This window comes from Manacus candei, unplaced genomic scaffold (assembly GCF_025592945.1).
Source record: "Manacus candei isolate 608988 ecotype Guabito, Panama unplaced genomic scaffold, ASM2559294v1 h1tg000077l, whole genome shotgun sequence".
NCBI classification, from domain to species: Eukaryota; Metazoa; Chordata; class Aves; order Passeriformes; family Pipridae; genus Manacus; species Manacus candei.
In genome coordinates this window covers 3223268-3242085 of record NW_026138125.1, presented here as the reverse complement: position 1 = coordinate 3242085, position 18818 = coordinate 3223268, and the positions used below count along the sequence as shown (strand labels likewise).

General features: G+C 37.8%; 1 protein-coding gene across 1 annotated transcript in view; it reads left to right on the top strand.

Moving 5' to 3' along the window:
* LOC127481266 (von Willebrand factor D and EGF domain-containing protein-like) overlaps positions 1-18818 on the top strand; it is a 171993-nt gene that overhangs the window by 109981 nt on the left and 43194 nt on the right. The window contains exons 17-20 of the mRNA XM_051810327.1: positions 837-1056; positions 6593-6730; positions 8711-8851; positions 10315-10470. Coding sequence (XP_051666287.1) covers positions 837-1056; positions 6593-6730; positions 8711-8851; positions 10315-10470 — 655 coding nt within the window. The remainder of the gene's footprint in view (positions 1-836; positions 1057-6592; positions 6731-8710; positions 8852-10314; positions 10471-18818) is intronic.

The window sequence follows — 18818 nt, the reverse complement described above, 5'->3', positions numbered from 1 at the left end:
TGATATTTTTAGAAAATGTCTTGCTCTTATGTCATTACTCCACACTCTAAGTCTCTTGGCAGAGTTGTGCATTGCTTTGTCTTTATTGTATAGGCTAACATTAGTCCTGTGATGGGATGAGCTAATAAAGCAGGAAGCAGACTCCTGATATAAGAGCAGCTTTGTGAAGAAAAGATTTTTATTCCTAAAGATTCCTATTTTTACTCATTCAAACCACAAAATACCAATCTGCTGAGCCCCGACAGCAAAGGGGAAACTGGAGCCTAGATATGGTTTTAATGGAAACATTTCAAACCAGACCCTCTGAGATAATACAGAGCTTTGAATCTGTTGAAATGCAGTTCTTGTACATACGTAAAATACAACTATGGATCTCCCTTCCCTGAAGAGAGAGACCAGCTAAGGAATGCCACAGTCATGTTCCTGCCTGGGAACCATTTGTAAAGTGAAAGAGCAAGGAGGGCAGGCAAGGAAAGAAAAAAGATTTTTCATTTCTTTGAAGAATAAGGAACAAATTCTGCCCTCAGACAACATGTGAAAACTGCTGTTATAGCAAATAAGGCAGGGGGTTTTTTTAGTTCTTATAAGAAGCTAAAATGTGCCCCTAAATGTTGAAAAAAGAAATCCCTTTGAAGTTGAGCTATCGGTCAAATAAATAAGCATGCTGAGTATGAGACCATCTATCTAGACAAAGGAAATTAGTTAGAAATAAGGTTTTATAATACCAGATAACATGTTCACAGAGCAAATCTCTCCCTTCCTAGAGGGTAACAATATACCTCCCAGCTGTGATTACTGAGAGGAATCTTACCACGACTCCTCTTTGCCTTTCTCAGGTTGGAGTGAAGCCCTGCAGCTGCCTCAATGGTGGAACGTGTGTTACCAATATCAAACACCCTCCAGGCCTTGGTGAATACCTGTGCTTGTGTCCAAATGGATTTGATGGAGAATTTTGCCAGGAGGACATTAAGGACTGCAAATCAAACCCCTGTGGCAGTGGAACCTGTGTGGACAGCGTGGAGAGCTACTTCTGTAAATGTCCCCCTGGTTTGGGAGGTAACACTTCACTGTTTTCATCTCTGATCTAACTACAGACATATTGTGCTACAGGATTTTTTGAGTGCAACATGACCACAAGCATCTGTCAAATGGACCACATACAGAAGCCTCCCCTTCTGCTCCCGTGGCTTAGCTTTGGACACATAGAAAATGTGCAAAAGCAGCTGTCTAATCATAACGAAAAATGACCTAAAGCTCTCTGGTCCTGAAGTGATCACTCAGGGAGGCTGTGAACCCTGCTGATCTCAGTTGCTTCCTGCTTATTTCCCATAGATTTGTCCATCCATGAGATGAGGTAGGAGAAGACTGAGTGAAAGAGATAAAAGTCAAAGATCCAGGACCCTTTTGCACTTCACAGGATTTGACTTAATTAAGCGGAGGACAGAATTAGGAATGAATGATTTTCTAGGCCTAGGAAGGAGAAGTAGATATGGAAAACATGAAAAAATAAATTGTCCTTTAGTCCCACTTGAAGCTTCATTAAATTTAAGCATTAGAAAATCATAAGTCCATTTGGTTGTCAGACATGATAAAACAAAATATAACCTTTCAAGCTCTTCAGGGCTCCTGCACTGGTTTCAGAACTCTATCCCAGCTGAAACCAGAAAAGCTGTCCATAGTATGATTTTAAGGGATGAAAGGAAGAGGGATGATCTCTTAACAAAAATGAAACAAAACAAAACAAAACAAACAAACAACAACAACAACAACAACAAAACAACCAACCAACCAAAAACACCCCACAACCCACCCAAACCAAACCAAACTAAAACACAAACAAACAAATACAAACAAAAACCCCAATTCTTTTCTAAAAAAAAGACTGAAAGCCACCAAGAGGAGAAATTGGAGAAGAAAATGCAGTGAGGCCAAAGAGATGGATACAAGACACACAGTGCAAACAGGAATGGAGTAAAGATTTGAGGAGTGAGGAGAAAGAGAAGCATTTGATAGATAACATGGATAAGGAGAGAACATGTCTGTACCTATCATGCAATTTATAGACACAGCCTCACTGCACTCAGGACATCTGAGAATGGTTCACACAGATGAAAAAGCACTTGTGACAGCACATGGACAAGGACTTCCCTGTGCTCTGCAGACTGGAATTAAAGCAGCCTGCAGACTCTTCACTGTAATAATCTAAAATTGAGCTGAGCTGAGTCACTTCTGGGTCTCACAGAGCAACCACCACCTCCTCAAGCTGGGACCATCACTCCACCTGCTCCTCACATCGCTCACTTCCAGCACAGCTGATTTTCACATTGGCCTAAATGGGCTTCTCCTGGAGTTTCATGGAATATTTTGCCTTTTTCTTTTCCAGTTTAATTCTTCAGGGAGTACAAGGCAAATCTGAACATACAGGACTTAAACAGGGTTTCTAAATCTGGCTTAGTTTTGGAAAAGGTCAGTTATTAAACACCCACACACTCAGGTGGCTGTGCAGTCATGGAAAAGTACAGACACTGTGCCATCATCCATTCTTGTCAGAGTCAAATTAGTATCTCACAAGCAAAAGAAGCCAACTGAAACTGTGTTAAAACATCTCTTGGATCAGAACCATTTCAAAAACAGAGTAAGAAAATAACACCTTAAGTTGAGCTTAGATTTCAGTCCTTGAACCAGTCAAACACCCTGCTCTGTTCACATTCATGAGACCCATAATCTTGGCTGCTCTCAGTTATATGGGTTTGAAAAATCAAGTAGAAGTAACATCAAATGCTCATAATTATTACTGCTTATATTGCATATATATAGAAGAAACTCAATTTTAAAAAAAAAAAGTAGTGAACAGATTTTACCAAAAGGGAGAGGTACCTTTACTGCCTGTCAGCACTTCATGAAACCTTCTTTGTTTTGGTCATGTAGGACTGCAAGCCCAGTTTTCATTATTATAAAATTCCAGCAGAAATGAAAAATAAAAGTCATTCATAAGCAGAAGTCTAGAAAAATGGCCTAAAAGATCTGTGACCCCCAGTCAGTATTGGCTCCAGGTAATACTACAAAGCAGCCAAAGCCTGCTGTTTTCAAAAGTCTTTATGCCACCAGAGACTCCACTGATGCAAGAACACAAGCCCAAGCATGGAGAATTAAGTTATAAAATGGAAGTTTGATCAAAATATTAAAATCCCTAAAGGAACCAAACACATGCAGAATTTCTTGAATTCCCCTGGAGATACCATTCCTATGAGGAAAGGGAAATTTGGGAACTTTCTATGGTTAAACACTGGATATAAGAGTTAGATTAAGTGAATAAAGAGCAATGTAATTCCTGAGTTAATAACTTCAGTGGACCTGGTGTCTTAAGAGACAAGGGCACAGGACACCTTGAGGGCCAGAGAAACACAAGATTTTCCTTCACTCTTAATTCTTGCCAATAAAATGGTTTTGCCATTCTTTGTTCTTCCCAAAATGCTACAACACAAGCAGCAACAGGAAAAAAAAAAAAAAAAGGAAAAATATATGATTGAGTGAAAAAGGAATACATCTTAAAGTTTTAATAGCAGGTGAAAAATTATAAGCAAGGGGAGTTGAGAGCCATCTGGGAAGCAGATGATTTTACTTCAGGGCAGATTCTGTGACAACAATAAAAACTCATCCTTGATGCTGTGTTTATGCCTCAATTCCCCAGAAAACCATCAATAATCTAATGAGAAGGCAATGTTATACAGCTCAAGTGACAGCACCACTTCACCATCAAATCCTTAGAAATGACAGGGAATAGGTAGTAGAAACAAGAAGTTAACTCCTGTGAGATCTTCCCAAACACCCCTGCAAGGGAAGAAGCAATGCAGGAGCATTGGTGTATCTCAGGCAGTGTAAGGGTAGAAGAGGGAACAGGAACAAGGCAGGGAGAAAAGGTCTTTGTGACCCTAGAATCATTGCTGCTTTCATTTTCTGTATCTCTGAGTGTTCAAAGCTCGTTCATTTTTCATCTACATTGTTACCAAGATAACAAGAATTCCTATTGTCTGTTCCTTTGGCCACAGAAAGGAAGAACATCATGCACCTGAGAACAGAACTCATCCTTGAAAACCATCTCAATAACATGATCATTCTTTCTCTCCTCAATGATTAGTATAAAGTTGGGTGTGGGGTGGGGAGAAAGATGGAACAATCATTTCATTTTTCTTTTCAGGAAACTAAAGAAAACCCCAGCATTTTTTCATGGTTTTTGATAACCATAGAGCCCCCTAAACAAGATTTTCTGTTCCTTTAGACTCAATTAAATGTGAATGTAGTCCAAAAATCTTTCTTTGCATCTGTAGGTGGTCAGCTCCTCTCAGACAATTTCCCATATAGGGATGGAGAAATAAAACTGGTACACAAACAGATGGTTAAACCTTGCACTCTGAAGAACTTCTATTCCTATTATTTTTATTTGTTCTGTAACACTGCCAAAAGAATTGAGATTCTCCTGTGATACAGTGACTGGAGGTCATGCAAAGAGGATAATTGACACTTCTCAGTGCAGACAGTTTTCTGTCCATTTCTTCTGCTTCTTCAGCTACATTCAGCCCAGTTTCAGAGTTTGCAAACATTTGCCATTGGACTCACCCAGATTATCATTACACCCAAATTGATTAGACACTCTTTAAAATAAAATCTCTCTGAGTGCAAAGGAGTGCTTGCATAGTTTCACCTTTACATTAGAAAAATCAGTCAAGTGGCTGAATTTTTAAAATTATCTTTTTACTTAAGGTGTTCCTTTGCTTTTCTGTAATTCTCTCATCTTTGAGATTTGAAGGACAGCTTTTTGCAGGAAAGATATAGAATGTAGGAGGGAGGAGAAGGGACTGAGGGAGAAGTGATGGCTGTTACTGAAACTGGAACTTCTTTCCTATTCTCATTTTTTATAGTATCATGTTTTGTCTTTATATGATACTCAGAGAAAGAAAATAATTACTAATGTAATCAGAGGGTGACTCATTCAATATTTTCCATAATGTGATGTCTAATAATTTCCCAATGCATCATCAGAAATCAGTATCAGAGAAAAGCAGCCTGATGCCACGAGTGTGCTAATTAATTAATAAAGTATGAATAGTCATACAAAATGTAATATGGGAGGAAAAAATGTCAGTCAAGCCCTGCAATACTTCATGATGTCCAGCTTCAGTGAAAGAAGCAAGAAGCATGAGAAACAAGAACAATTTAGCTTGAGACAGCACAGGAAAGGGGATATAACTTTAGTGCTGCTGTTCTTTTTTTTTCCTCAAGACAATACCAGTAGGGGAAGGTGATGTCACTGGTTTTTCTAGGCAGCTCAATCAATAAAGAGACATCAATTTGAGTTTTCTACATGGAGAGGATATTTTAGGTTGAAAGGAGTAGCGGAAGCTGTCTGAAATGCTGAAGCAATGAGCGATTATGTTGTAGGAGATGAATAACAATGTTCTGTTTTTATCATCCGATAATTCATCGCACTGTGACAAATGTCTTTTTAGAAGAAAACAAAAAAAGCAATTATTTTACCCTTAGACCTTTCTTCATGATAAAACTGGATATCTGACATGGAACAAAACTTTCTGTACCTAGTGGTATGTCTTGAAGCAGGTACCTGGACTCTCCTGAAGTTGTCCCAATGTCCTTGTATATTCCTTCAGGGACAAAGGATATGCCTTAATAGAAGTGATCTGGGCTAGTTTATGACCTGCTATCAGGGCTGCATATCCTGTAACCAGCAATATCCAAGAAAGTTTGCTCAAGTGCACAGAGACAGCAGCACGCACACGCCAAGCCTGAGGGAGTTTTTATGTGATTACTCTGCATCATTTGCTGTTCAGATAGTAATTTTAACTTTTGGGTCACCTTCCCCTATAGGTATTCAGTAAATCATCCAAAGTTGTGAATTTTAATATCAGTTTCTTTGAGGAATTTTTAAAACCCTATTTCCAAAATCAGCAATAGTCAAGAGATATTGTTTTGGGGTCGGGTCCTACGGTGGTTTATCTTCTGAACACCAGTACTGTGGCTCAGTGACATTTTCAAAATGTTTGTTCAGATTTTAATTTTAAATAGAAAAACTTGGGTTTTCATTAAAAAATCACATCCTTTTTAAGGTTTACCCTCAGCCAGACTCTAGTTCACAATAATCTATTAGTTATGAGGGGTTCACATAGAAATGGAAAGCACAGTATGTCAGTACGTGGTTCTTCATATCTTAAAGCCAAAATAGTGACACTCATTGACTTCTTTAGTATATGACAAACAAGACAACAAAAGCAGCAGAAAAGATGTGAAATGCAGGGGAAATATTAATTTTATTTATGTGCATTTTTATTTAACATGCACAGCATTCTATGAACAGCAGACTCCAGCTCAGCACTTCTGATGCCAGTAACAACAGTAATAAACAGCGTGATAAAAGCAGGTTTAAGTGAGACAGTGGGGAATTTGGCTGGAACATGAGTGACATGCCCTGTAATGAGTTTACAGCTGAGAAGTGAGCCTTCATCTGCTTCAACATTTGAGCTGAAGTATAAACAGGGAATCTTTCCTGATTATTAACTTCCCCTTTGTTTTGCCACAGGGTTTACTTGTCAGGAAGACAGGAATGAGTGTGAAGAGAGTCTTTGTTTTCCTGGAGTGTCTTGTATGAATACCTTTGGATCTTATGCATGTGGAATTTGCCCCAGTGGGATGGAGGGAAATGGTAAAACTTGCAAATGTAAGTGTTTTACGTGATTTATTTTAATAGACGGGGGGAAATGGGTTCAATTCTACTGCTATTATCCTTAATAAAGTACTTTGCTACTCATTTTGAGTACAAATCTTCAAATATACAAAACAGACTACTGTCATGTTCTATTAATATGGATAGTTGCAAATTGGTGTCTGCTACTTTCATTTTGGTTAGAATGAACCCCATAGTACACAAAAAAGCATTTTCCAGATGCCAGCTAGTTAATTTGCCAAGGACATTCCAAATGTTCTCCATTATTTCACTATTAAATATATGATTCACTAATAAGTACTTGGGGAGCACCTCTGGGATTGGTTTTGCTTTAGGTGACTTCTGGATGGAAGGTAAAAGAAAGAAGGTCCATGTGCCAGTCCTTCCCATCTTTTCACCTCTGTTTCCAAGGTGTGCTTTCACTAGAGGACACAGCCCACAGATGGTTGGCATGAAGTCATTCCACAGATCCCAAGTAGTGAAGAAAATGACCAGGAACAATTTTAGGCATGCTCCATATTTGCTTTTAGAGCAACAGACTCTGTGCTTTGTGCACAGTGATTTTGTGCTTCCCAGTGCACTTGATGTGATTTACACACACACTGCTTATTTCAGTCATAGAGACACAAGTCTTCTCCAAAATACAATATTTTTTTGACCAGAAGAGAGAAAACCACACTTGAAGTCTTTTGTGTTTGTTTGTTTGTTGGTATTTCCAAAGAAATCCAAGAAGCAAGAGATAAAGATATTTACTGTGGAGATATTAGCATTTCCTCAAATTCATTAAGGAAATGAAAATAAAAATATCTGTTGTAAAGAGACTGATTTGTAACTATAGGACCCTGGCACCAGCAGGACTGCCTTTCCCTAATTTACCAAATTTCTCTTCAGTCATATTGCCAAATGTCTGTATGGAATATTTCCTTTGGCTACATTTGTTATTTCAAAGTGATTTTGCTTCTGTTTCACTAATGCATATTTTTGTGGGTAATTTGACCAGTGCAAGAAGGACATGCAAAATAATGTGCTTTTGATAAATACAAAAAAAAATAATTTCTTACTTTGTATTTTTTAATTATAGAAATAAATTTCTTTTTCTGAAATGCACATTTATCAGAAGGAATAAACCTAAGGGTTTCCTTGTCCACCCAAGATAGGACAGAAATTATTATTTGTAGTTCTGATACACAGATTTAACATTCCTGCTCACACTTCCCTTGCCTAAGCAAATATAAAGGCTTTTGGGAGGAAGGAAGAGAAAACTGAAGTAATTTTATAGCTCTTAGAGTGAGCAGCAGCTCATTGCATTGTTTAATAGAGGTAAAGAGTCAGAGTTTCAGGCTTTACTAAGAGTAGAGAATATTCAAGAGACCTGAGGCAATTCAACTTGCAACACTATCCATGTAGACTTTATCCTTAATTTATTCAAGAAATTACCTTAAGATTATGCAAAAATAACATTTTTGAGAGTCTCCACCAATCATTTTTCTCATTCCATCCACATATACTTTGTACAGGTATTCTGACACTTACAAAGTTTGCAGCTGAGCTAACTGAAGCCAACAAACACACACAATATGATTTCAGACAGAAGCTTTCAAGGAGAGGCAGGAACCAGCCAGAGCCCAGGTCCCAGTGTACACTGTACCATCCTCATCCAAGCAACAGTGCTGTCAAATACTGGCTGACCTGAAGCTTTCTAAGTACCCTGAGCTCAATAAAAGATCACTATGCATATTAAGTCTCCCAGATCAGCAAAGTTCAGTGAGTTTGGGCATAATAATTTTTCCTATATTTGTGTTGAAGCTTTGCTGTGTGTCAGCAGCTGACTCACCTGATTTGCCTTTATTTGCTTGATGGTTGGCTTCCAGAGTAAACTTATGCCAGGTTACCTGATTTGCTGTTGCTTTTTATCATCAATCACAGCTAAGCCCTAACACCTTGTTTCCTTGTCTCCTTGATGTCTTTTCACAGCTGTGCTTGCTGCTGATGTTACAAAACCTTTAAGCAATGGCAAAGGTGAATTGAACAGGACTGAGGTTAAGCAGCCACTGCAATCCTTAGAGGCGAAGGATTCTCCTGTAATTAAGAATTTTGACATAAGTGATAGACGTGGTAGGTAAACAAGGATATGAACGCAGTTTCTGTATTCAGAGATCATACATTTTGCCATCTTAACAGCAGATACAAAATAACTGTTTATAATACAACATGGAAAATTGGAGCTAAAAATTAAAACCCTCCTACTACACCAGACTGAGGATAGCTGCTAAACAATTTTTACATGGAAGGGAGGCATCACAGCAATAGCAATCAGAATGGTCTGGCTTAATTAGAAATCACATCACTTCTAAGGTAGAACAAAACCACTCCAAATTTTACTGGTCAATGAGAAAGAAGCAAGATGATAAGAGTGACAGCTTATGCCAGCTTGCCATAGCCAAGTGATGCTAAAATCTCAGTATTTAGTGAGCACTTACTGAATTAATAATTTTGAGCATAAGTGAAGGTAGACTTGATGTATGAACTTGACTGTGGCAATAGCTTTTCCCAGAGGGGGAGCACTACAACACTCCCTAAATATGGGTGTGCACCTGCACAATGTTTATGTTGGCCCTGTTCTAATGAGTGTTGCAGGTTTAATTGATTTTCTACTGAAAGCAGGCAGCAAAAAAATTGAGACTGGTTATGTCTGTTGTGTAGAGGCATATGTAAAATTAAAGATTTTTTTCTTACCTTTTTTTTTTTTTTAAATGTCTGTACCAGGCCAGTCAACACCTAACCAGACCTTGCCTCTTGCAGGTATCCTATATCATAGTGCTGCAGGTAAGGTGCAAGAATAATGCAGAAAATACTTGAGAATCGTGATGGAGACCTCACTGGAGGCAATTAAAAAAGATCTGTAACCATCATTAAGATCGTATTCATCATCTGTTCTACGTCCTGACACTGTTAAATACTTCAGAGTCAGTTCATATACACTTGCTATTCAGTGACATCATAAGTGATAAAATATTATATACTACCAGAGTGTTAAATTTTGCACATAGTTCTAAAGATAATTAAAGCAGTTTCCTGTAATACAGGGTTTGATGCATGAGGGATGATTTCTAGATCAGAAACATATGTACTTGACAGTGTAATTTTAAAAGTAGGGTGTAGGTGCTGTAAAGTTTGATAATTACCTTCCAATTATAGAAGACCAAAAAGATGTCAAATAATGCAGATTCTCACTCAGTTAATCTTTCACTTATGCTGAAAATTACACTTTCTATATTGTACATGATAAATGCCAAACAACTTTGAGTAATAAACTTGAAAACATGTAATTAGAGGACTAATAAATCTTGCTTTAATGAGAAACAGCTGTTCCAATACACTGTGCCCACAGGACATTCTCATGTTTGGCTCAAGGTTTGGGAACACTTTGCATTAATTAGACTTTAGAAGAATAAAAACAGTTGTAAAAGCTTTAGCTGGGCTCAGGCATTCACTGTTAAATTTTATATATGTGTTTCATTTGAGAAATTATTAAACATGCTTGAACCCACTTTTTTTTTCCTTTTTGGGCCGTGCAGCACCACTGTCACACGTTACCACCTGTGCCAACAGGCCATGTTTTCCTGGAGTGCTGTGCTTTGACAGGAAACCCCCTTACGTTGGATACGTCTGCGGCCGATGTCCAGCAAGGTTTTTTGGGAATGGTCGAGTCTGTACCAAAGTTCCCAGACCAGGTACTTTCAATTTTTTAGAATTTTAAAAATGTCTTGCATACAAAGGCTGTAAGGAAGTATGAACTAGTATGGCATTACAACAACACTGTACTCTCCAATCTGAAGGCTGTGTTCTTTCACTCTTACCTGATGAGCAGCTGGCAGGTCTTATTTCAGGAATACCTGGCTCTATGAGTTGAAATTCAATAGATTAACCACCTCATTTGCTACTAGGGGGAATTCTTCACAACAGGACTTGCTCAGTGGTATGAATCACCACATCTGTATTTCTGCCACAGTGCTGGCAGAGGACTTCAGAACACGTTTCCTCCTCAGTAAGATCAGAACATGACACATGCCAGTATCACTACTCTTTCCATTTTTTCCTAATTCTTTTGCTGCAAGGCATCTGTTTTGCAAGGTGACCTGTGAAGACGATGATAAACAAAGTGTTATACGAGAACAACTACACCAACAACTGAAGGCAACAGATAAAGCATTTCAATAGTATTGTTCATAGCCTGAGCAATAATCTTCCTTGGGGAGCTCTGAAAATCAGCTGGTCCCATTAATCTCTGAGGACTGATCATTAGAGGAGGTCTTCTGCTTTGGTAAAAGAAAAGCTGGGTCTTGACCTCAGGCAGAAAGTGACAATGGCATAGCAACCACTCATCAGTCATCTGATCCTGCTCTCTCTCAATGATATTCTCATAATTCAATGTATGGTTCTCTAGGGACAGTCTGGATAGCTGTTCTCTTTTTACTGCACAGAGTGATCTGCCAGGAGAACTCATGTTTATTTGTTAATAGCAGTAGTTGCTGGGTCAGATTCCTTGGTTTGCTTCTAAACTTTTTTTGAAGTATTCAAGACAGACTGAATTGAATCCTGTCAAGTTGCTCCCTGACCTCCTACACTTGACCAACCCACCTCATTCCCCATTCTGTATCCAAATCAATGAGTGTTACCTTGATGTTGTATTTTAGCACACTCTATCAAAGTGGAAGCAATTTTACTGCTTAATGTAAGTATCATCCAATCTCTTTGAACTCTAAATTGATTTTAGCCAGTTCTCCGAATCTAAAGGTCACAAAAATAAACTCAACATTTTTCTTTCTTTAGCAGTGAGTATGTACAAAGTATTACTTAGTCTGCCAGCATCACTAGGTCAGCTATTGACTCTTCTATAACTGGGGGAAGCTGTAAAAGTGGTTGAGGAAAAAGAAAATCATTGTGCATATAAATAACTTTTCTGTTATTGCCCAAAGCTGCACCTTGTCGTTAATGGGATAATGGGATACACATTGTACACCCCAAAGGTCTTTATATGCTGTTGAGTAGAACAGATATTTTGCAGCTGTAGTTATTGGTACAGTAAATCAGGCACACTTACATCATGTTTATATAAACATTAACCAATAAATTTGTCTGTGTTCTAAAAAGGGAAATGCAGACAGTAGCTGCCATTTATTGTGATTCATACAGGTCATATACAACTCCAGGCAAGATTTCAGAAACATCTTAAGTATCAGGATGTGAAACTAGTCAATGCTTCTTTCACAAGTGAGTTGTATGTCAGAGGCTGGGGGATGTTTCACATTTTTCTCTCGAATAGGCAAACTGAGTCAGAACTTCATGGTGACATGTGGCCATTCAACCAGCTTGAGCACCTTGGGAAAGGAATGAAGAGAAATTACTTTTTGTTCCATCAGAAGCTTCCATCACAATTATCCATCAGATAATTGTGAATTATATCACAATATAAACAATGAGAATTTTGTGCCTCAAGGTTAAATGAGAGTAGTCATTTGGTTTAATATTTAGAAATGAAAGTCATTGCTGCAGCTGCATGAGTGTCCTAATTTATGGCCAAAATGATCGGTTTAACTTTCCTTCCCATGTGCTTTGCTAGTTGAAGCAGAAGTACTGTATAGCACTGATGATTAAAAGATATCAGACAAAAACAAGAATTAGCTTTCAATTAAATTTACGTACAGTTGTGGATTATGATTATTTTTAAATCCTCCCTGTTAGAATAATAGCTTCTCTCCCTTGTAACTTATGGTATCAGTCTTCAAATGAAACAGAATAAATCCTCTTCAGCTTGCTACAGTTCTTGTGAAGGTACTGAGATTATGTGCCACTTCTTTCCAACTCTAGTAATTTTAATCTAAAAATACTCCTGCTAATCCCTATTTTGTACTTTTATTGGCTGCTTTTGATGCAAAATTATACTCAATTGCAGTGATTTAAGGATTAAAGGATAAGTATTTCTTCATACTAAAACCACAAAAATTACCCAACTGCCTTTGTAGGCTACTGAGGAGAAAAATATGCCAGAAGAAAATTGTTTCCTAAGTCAGTATTTGAAGAGCTGCATCCAAAAAGTCCGTCAATTTTGATTTATAATCAAAAAAGTGCCATTTCCACAGCATTGATATGTGATGGGTATTCATCTTTGGAAGTACTTGACTTACTGCAAACTATGTAACTTCAAAAATAAGTTCCTGAGCTGTATTTACCTTCTCTGCCAACAATGCAGAGCCTCATTCTGTTCTCTCTTACATATTTTACCTGGCTTATATCAGTAGTTGGTACCACTTTAAATTGACCAAACTTGGTTGCAATTTTTCTTGAAGAACATCAGAATAGTCTTAAGGAAAAACCAGTATGGAATTTCATATGTAAAGAGAAATTATTATTTTTTTAAAACAAATTCTCCTATCAGAGACAAAAAGCTATTTCTCTCCCTTCAAAATCCATCAAGTAGGTATCCTACATTTATTTAAAAATTTACTAGGAGGATCAAAAATCCCTTAAGTCTGCTGGCATTGCAATAAAAAGGAAAACTTAAGGAATTTAAATCTGTCCAGGCTTCCCTGGGCACATTTCATGTTTGTATAAAATATCTGTTATGTTTTTGCTGGAAGAGGCAGATCTATTAAATCAAACCATGCAGTATCATTGGTCATACTCTTGGCACAAAGAAAATGAATATATCCTAATGGGGGGGATTAGTGATGTTCCTACACGTTGCAATATCAGTCCTCATCACACGCTGCAAGTATTTCTCTAGACTAGTTTCATCACTCACAGTCACAGAGATACCCATCTGTTTGCACTTTCTTTAGCAGGTTAGAGAGGTTGATGTCATCACACAGGATTTATTTTTTTCCTATTAGTAAATCAGCAATTTTACTTGACAAAGCAGTGCCACATCCATCACTGATAAAAGATTGTTTGTTCAGAGCCAGTTCTTTCTGCCTCTCCTGGTTTAGGCAGCTCAAGATCAAGGGAGAGGATGATTTTATGATCTCTGTAATCGAGTTCTGCTTTACCATTCTGAACACCACTGCAAGATCTCCTGTCATAGCAGTTAATTTGCAGTATTGTAGACATTTGGCACTTGCTATACTTTGTATGTGGCAGCTATTTGTTATGTTTATGTACTCTATGCTTTACATTCCAGTATCTACCTGAATTCACTTTGATTTTACATCAGAGAAACCTTTGTCACCTTCTCATTTGCACCACTGTCAGATCAACATCAAGGTGTGGATTTAAAAGAAGAATAAAACGTTTTGAAGTAAAAGAACATGTGTGTGTTTAAACCCCTGGGGCTCAGTCAAACACCAGAGGAACATAAGTTTTACATTCTTAAATTTTAACTGCGAAATAACCCCTGTCATTATTAGCACTCACCACTGATCACTCTCTATGAAAAATAAATAACTCCAGTAACAGCTTTTGCCACCAAACGAAGGTTTCATGTCTGGAGCTAAGTGCAGGAGTAGGGACCTCTTTCTGCCTGGAACCAATCAAATGATTTTGCTTCAAGACATGACTGAAGAACATAATGGACTACTTTCATCTCTTATCTAACAGAATTGATGAATTTGCATTAAAAAAATCAAGGCCCAGATTCCAGTCTCACTTATACCAGTGTAAATCATAAGAGACTCCATTATCCTAATGGACTGAGCTGAGCAGTGTTCCTGGGAGACACCACTTAAAACCTGTTAAGGTAGACACATCCCACAAAGAACTTTTAAATATGGAATCTGATAAAATGCACACACTGTTCAGCAGTCAGAGGGTGGTTTACAATGAGTTACTAACCCATCTTGTCATGGTTTATGCAATGAGTTGCAAGGCTTGCTTGAAGGCGGGGATATTTTGATGCTGCAGCCATTAGCTGTGAGGTTGTCTGAGCTTCTTGCAAAGAAGGTATAACAGAAATACCAAATAAATAGTAAATGATACTGTGATTTGCCTCTGTGTGGTAATAGCTCTCAGGTCTCCTTGCAGGCTCCAAAACCAGGAAGTATTGCATCTCAATGGTTTCCAGCTCTTAGCTCTGACTCAGGGCATGGAAACTCTGCCCACAGCTCATCTTTGGAATGCATGCTGAAAGTGTCCAATCCCTTTCATAAACTGTGTTCCTAGTTGGTGTATATCATGACAAAATGTACATTTTTTTCTTTTTTTTTTGACCAGTTATAATGTAATGATGTGTCCTTCAAGGGGTATGTTATGAAATGGTAACTGAAGTGGAGTTAGAAATGCCACACAAAGACATTCCATATAAATTTGGTGTCATGAAAGACACAGTTTTGCAAATGGTATACCAGTAATCTTCACATGAGGCCAGGATCAGCCTGACATTTTGGACATAAGCTCTGACCCTTTCCTACCCTTTGAGTCTGTAATTGCCACTGAAAATCCACTCCTGTACTTGTCAAGACAGAAAGGAGATCAGAGAGTCTTTCTGATGGCTTTCTCCTCCTGAGGGATACCTAATAAAATATTAAGCATTTTCAGAAAAATATCAACAGAGGCCTGTAACGTATATGCTATGACCCAAACATAACAACCAAAATAGGCACAGTGGGAAGAATATGTTTAGATAATTTAAAAGATAAACGGTTTCCAGCATCACTGATCCATACACTCTGTCAATCCAGAACTCGTTAAGTGCTTCCAATACAGATGATGTATTTAGGAAACGATGTAGCTCAGCAATAGAAGACCAATGAAGCCCAAGCCATAAAACCACTAGGGAAGAGGTCTCAGCTGCATGCCATGAATAATATTTACATTCAATCAGAACATCAAGTACAGATTACATTTCTCTCCTACCAAGAATGTGCCACCTTTTGCTTAAGCAATCACTGTGCCATCATGACTTTTAAGTGATAATAACAACTCAGTCTTCAACAAATAATCTGCGTAGGATACAGGCCCAGTAGTTTTTTACATTGGCAGAGCAGAGAGCAGATTATCCTCTCTTAGAATTTCCAGGCTCATTTAATCATCCAGCACACAGCTTTTAAAGAGAGACAACCCTGTTAGCACAAATTTGACAAGACTGCTGTTTTGTTAAAGGCACTTAGAAGCACTTTAAGACTGTAAGTAACTCATACTGGACCAATATCCTGGCCCCATTAAAGCAACACAAGAGCTATGCTACTAACAGATAAAGCAAAGCAGGAGCTGAAGAAAAAGGATTCGTAAGCAATGTAAAGCACAGTCCAGTGTAGGGGGGTAAAAATAGGTGTAAAATACATAGACCTATCCTTGCTAAGGGCAAATTTAGGGCTAGTTCCTTAATATCTTGCTGTTGTTTATGAACAGGAACCTAGAGATGTAGTGGCACCCACTGCACGGGACTTTCTTGCAGAATCAGGTAACGTTCACAGCCAAATCACGTGAATTTTGCCCCAAATATTACACAGGACATGAACAGAGCTAGTTTATTTCTGAAGGAATACAGCGACAGCCTAAAGCTAAGGCAAGGCAACTGATCCTCTGGGATGCAGGAGGAAATGATCTCTCATGTTGATAATACATTAGATTTAGAATTTCATAGAATAGCAATGTTGGGAGGGACCTCAAAAGGTCATCTGGTCCGAGCTTTTTTTTCTCAGGGAACTAGCTAAGAGCTACTGTGACATGCCATCTGAAAACTTATTATTGAAATTCCTTGCTTTTTGTTTTCTAAATTAGGAAGAAACTATAGATAATTGTTAACCTAATCAGTTGAAGTTGTGGAGGATTCCACTAAAGCATGATTTCACTGAGAGTATTTATATGTGCTTATATGATATTAAAATAGATTCATTACTGATTCCCAGTAAGGCATAGTTTGGTTTGTTTCTTGGCTTTCATATGCAAAATAATTCATTTTTATGTGTTTACAGCCCAAAACAACATAATTATAGTTTTAGACCATTTATTTCTTGAATTGAATAAAAGGAGAAATTCAGTAAAATATTCAAATTTAAGCTATTTTTTTTTCTTTGAAGAAATATTATGGTTCTTCTTTTGAAGAAATGTTATGAACTTACTTTATAATCTATTATTACTGTTCTAAAGGATTGTACATAGATATTTCAGAGAATTAGACAGGGATGCTTCAGAGACAATCTGCCTTGATTTAGTCTACTTTGTACATATCTATCAACCTGTTCTAACCATGAGAGAGTCTGGAGGCCCATGAGGAATCATCAGATAAGAACACAGTTTCTATTAATTTTTCCATCTATCTCAGTACCGACAAGTAAAATATACTGTCAATTCCTGAGTAGAAAATATAATTTACTTTTATGAACTCTATCTTAATACCATCTTTGTAGCTTCTGAAATAATACAGTTTCAGGCTCAAATAATTGGAGAAGGTAGAACACAAAGAGGAGAGGTAAAAGTTCAGACCTGCAAGATGGACAAGGGATAATGAAAGTAAGGATGATAAAACAGTTATGAGGGGATTAAGCAGGTGATCCATGGTGTTTTGAAACACAACCATGCTTCTCTATCACTTCCTGTTTTATTGGCTGGATGTTCAGAGAACAGCACAGGAAGAGCACTTCTGAAAACAACAGAAGAGAAGGGATTAGACCCGAGGAATGTAAAGAGCACCGAAGGAGATCTAACAACAAAGGAGTGATGGGAGCACGGCTCCTGTGCAAGGGGTGAGAGCAGTTCAGACATTTTGAGTTTTTCCAGCCCCCAGGAGAGAACTTTTCAATTAAATCTGGAAATAAACTGGAAGGTAGGAGAGGTGTTTGAGAAAACATTGTTTGTAAAAACATAGCAGGTTTATAAATCTCCATATGCAATCCAAAAAAAGGTACTGATAAAGGAAATTGTTGATAGAGAAGGAAAAAAGATCCCTCTTTGGGGAGTATGCTCATATCTTTGCAATCACTAATTCTTTCAGTATTTCTGAAAACACTGTCTCTGGTGACCCTGATGCTAAAATTTCTATTGAAAACTTACAGGAAAGATCACAAAAGAAGTAAAAAAAAAAAACCAACAAACACAGTCTGCAAACAAAGTGCACAAAACACATTCTTTTCCTCAAAGACCCATTTTTTTGTACAGCTGTCATTGTGTTCATCACCTTCTTGCACTGTTCCTTCACTTTGCCTGTATATGATGCCCAAGAATCTTACTTACCAAAAGCTGATGGATACCTCCTTGGAAAGCAGAACCACATATAATAGGTGAAAATGTCATGGGTTAGGATGAATTTTATATTTAAAACTGCTCTATTAGTTTCAGACTTGAGTGTCATTCTAGGACTTCAGCTCACAACCTGATACTGCTGTTATCTACTCAGGACCCTTAAAAAGTAGCCAATCACTCACCTAGCTGAAGTGAATATAAATTCAGGCAGTGTTAGTGTCCCCTCTTTTCTCCTCCTAGTCTTTTCTTTCTCTTAATGTTCACAACCAATCTTCAATTAATGTTCTCTGTCTCTTAACCTTCACAAAAGGTTTTTGTTTCCTTAATTCCAAATCATAATTCCTTATATTCCCTATAAAAAATGAGCTATACCTAAGAAAATCTTTCTAAGGCACTGTTTTTGTACCTGTTCAGTATGAAAGGGGTTGTCTTTATGTGTTCCTTGACATACCTTAGATAAGACCGAAAACGTTCTCTGGCGTGTAGTCAGTTATGTAATTTTTATGTTTGTGAACTGTTTGCTTCCTGACTAACCACCTCAGAATCTCCATTTTCTTTAAGTGCATCAGCTAATGAATTGAGATGTCAATTATATTCAGAAAACCTTGAGGCAAACAAACTGTGCAGTGATGCAAAAAATACAAAAGACTTTTAATGGGACATAAGCAAACACACTATCTCATACTGAGGTAATATTTTCTTTTATTCTTACGTGGGATTTCAGCATCCCAGGACTGGAAAAGGACCTCCTTGATGGCAGAGTCTAGATCCCATTTGTGGAAATCATTTATTCTGAACACAGAGATACTCTTAAACAAGGTTTAGGGGGTGAGCTGACTGGAGATCCCAGGTTTTCTCCTCCACAAAAGTGTTGTGTTACAGCAGAATGTATTTCATAGACACA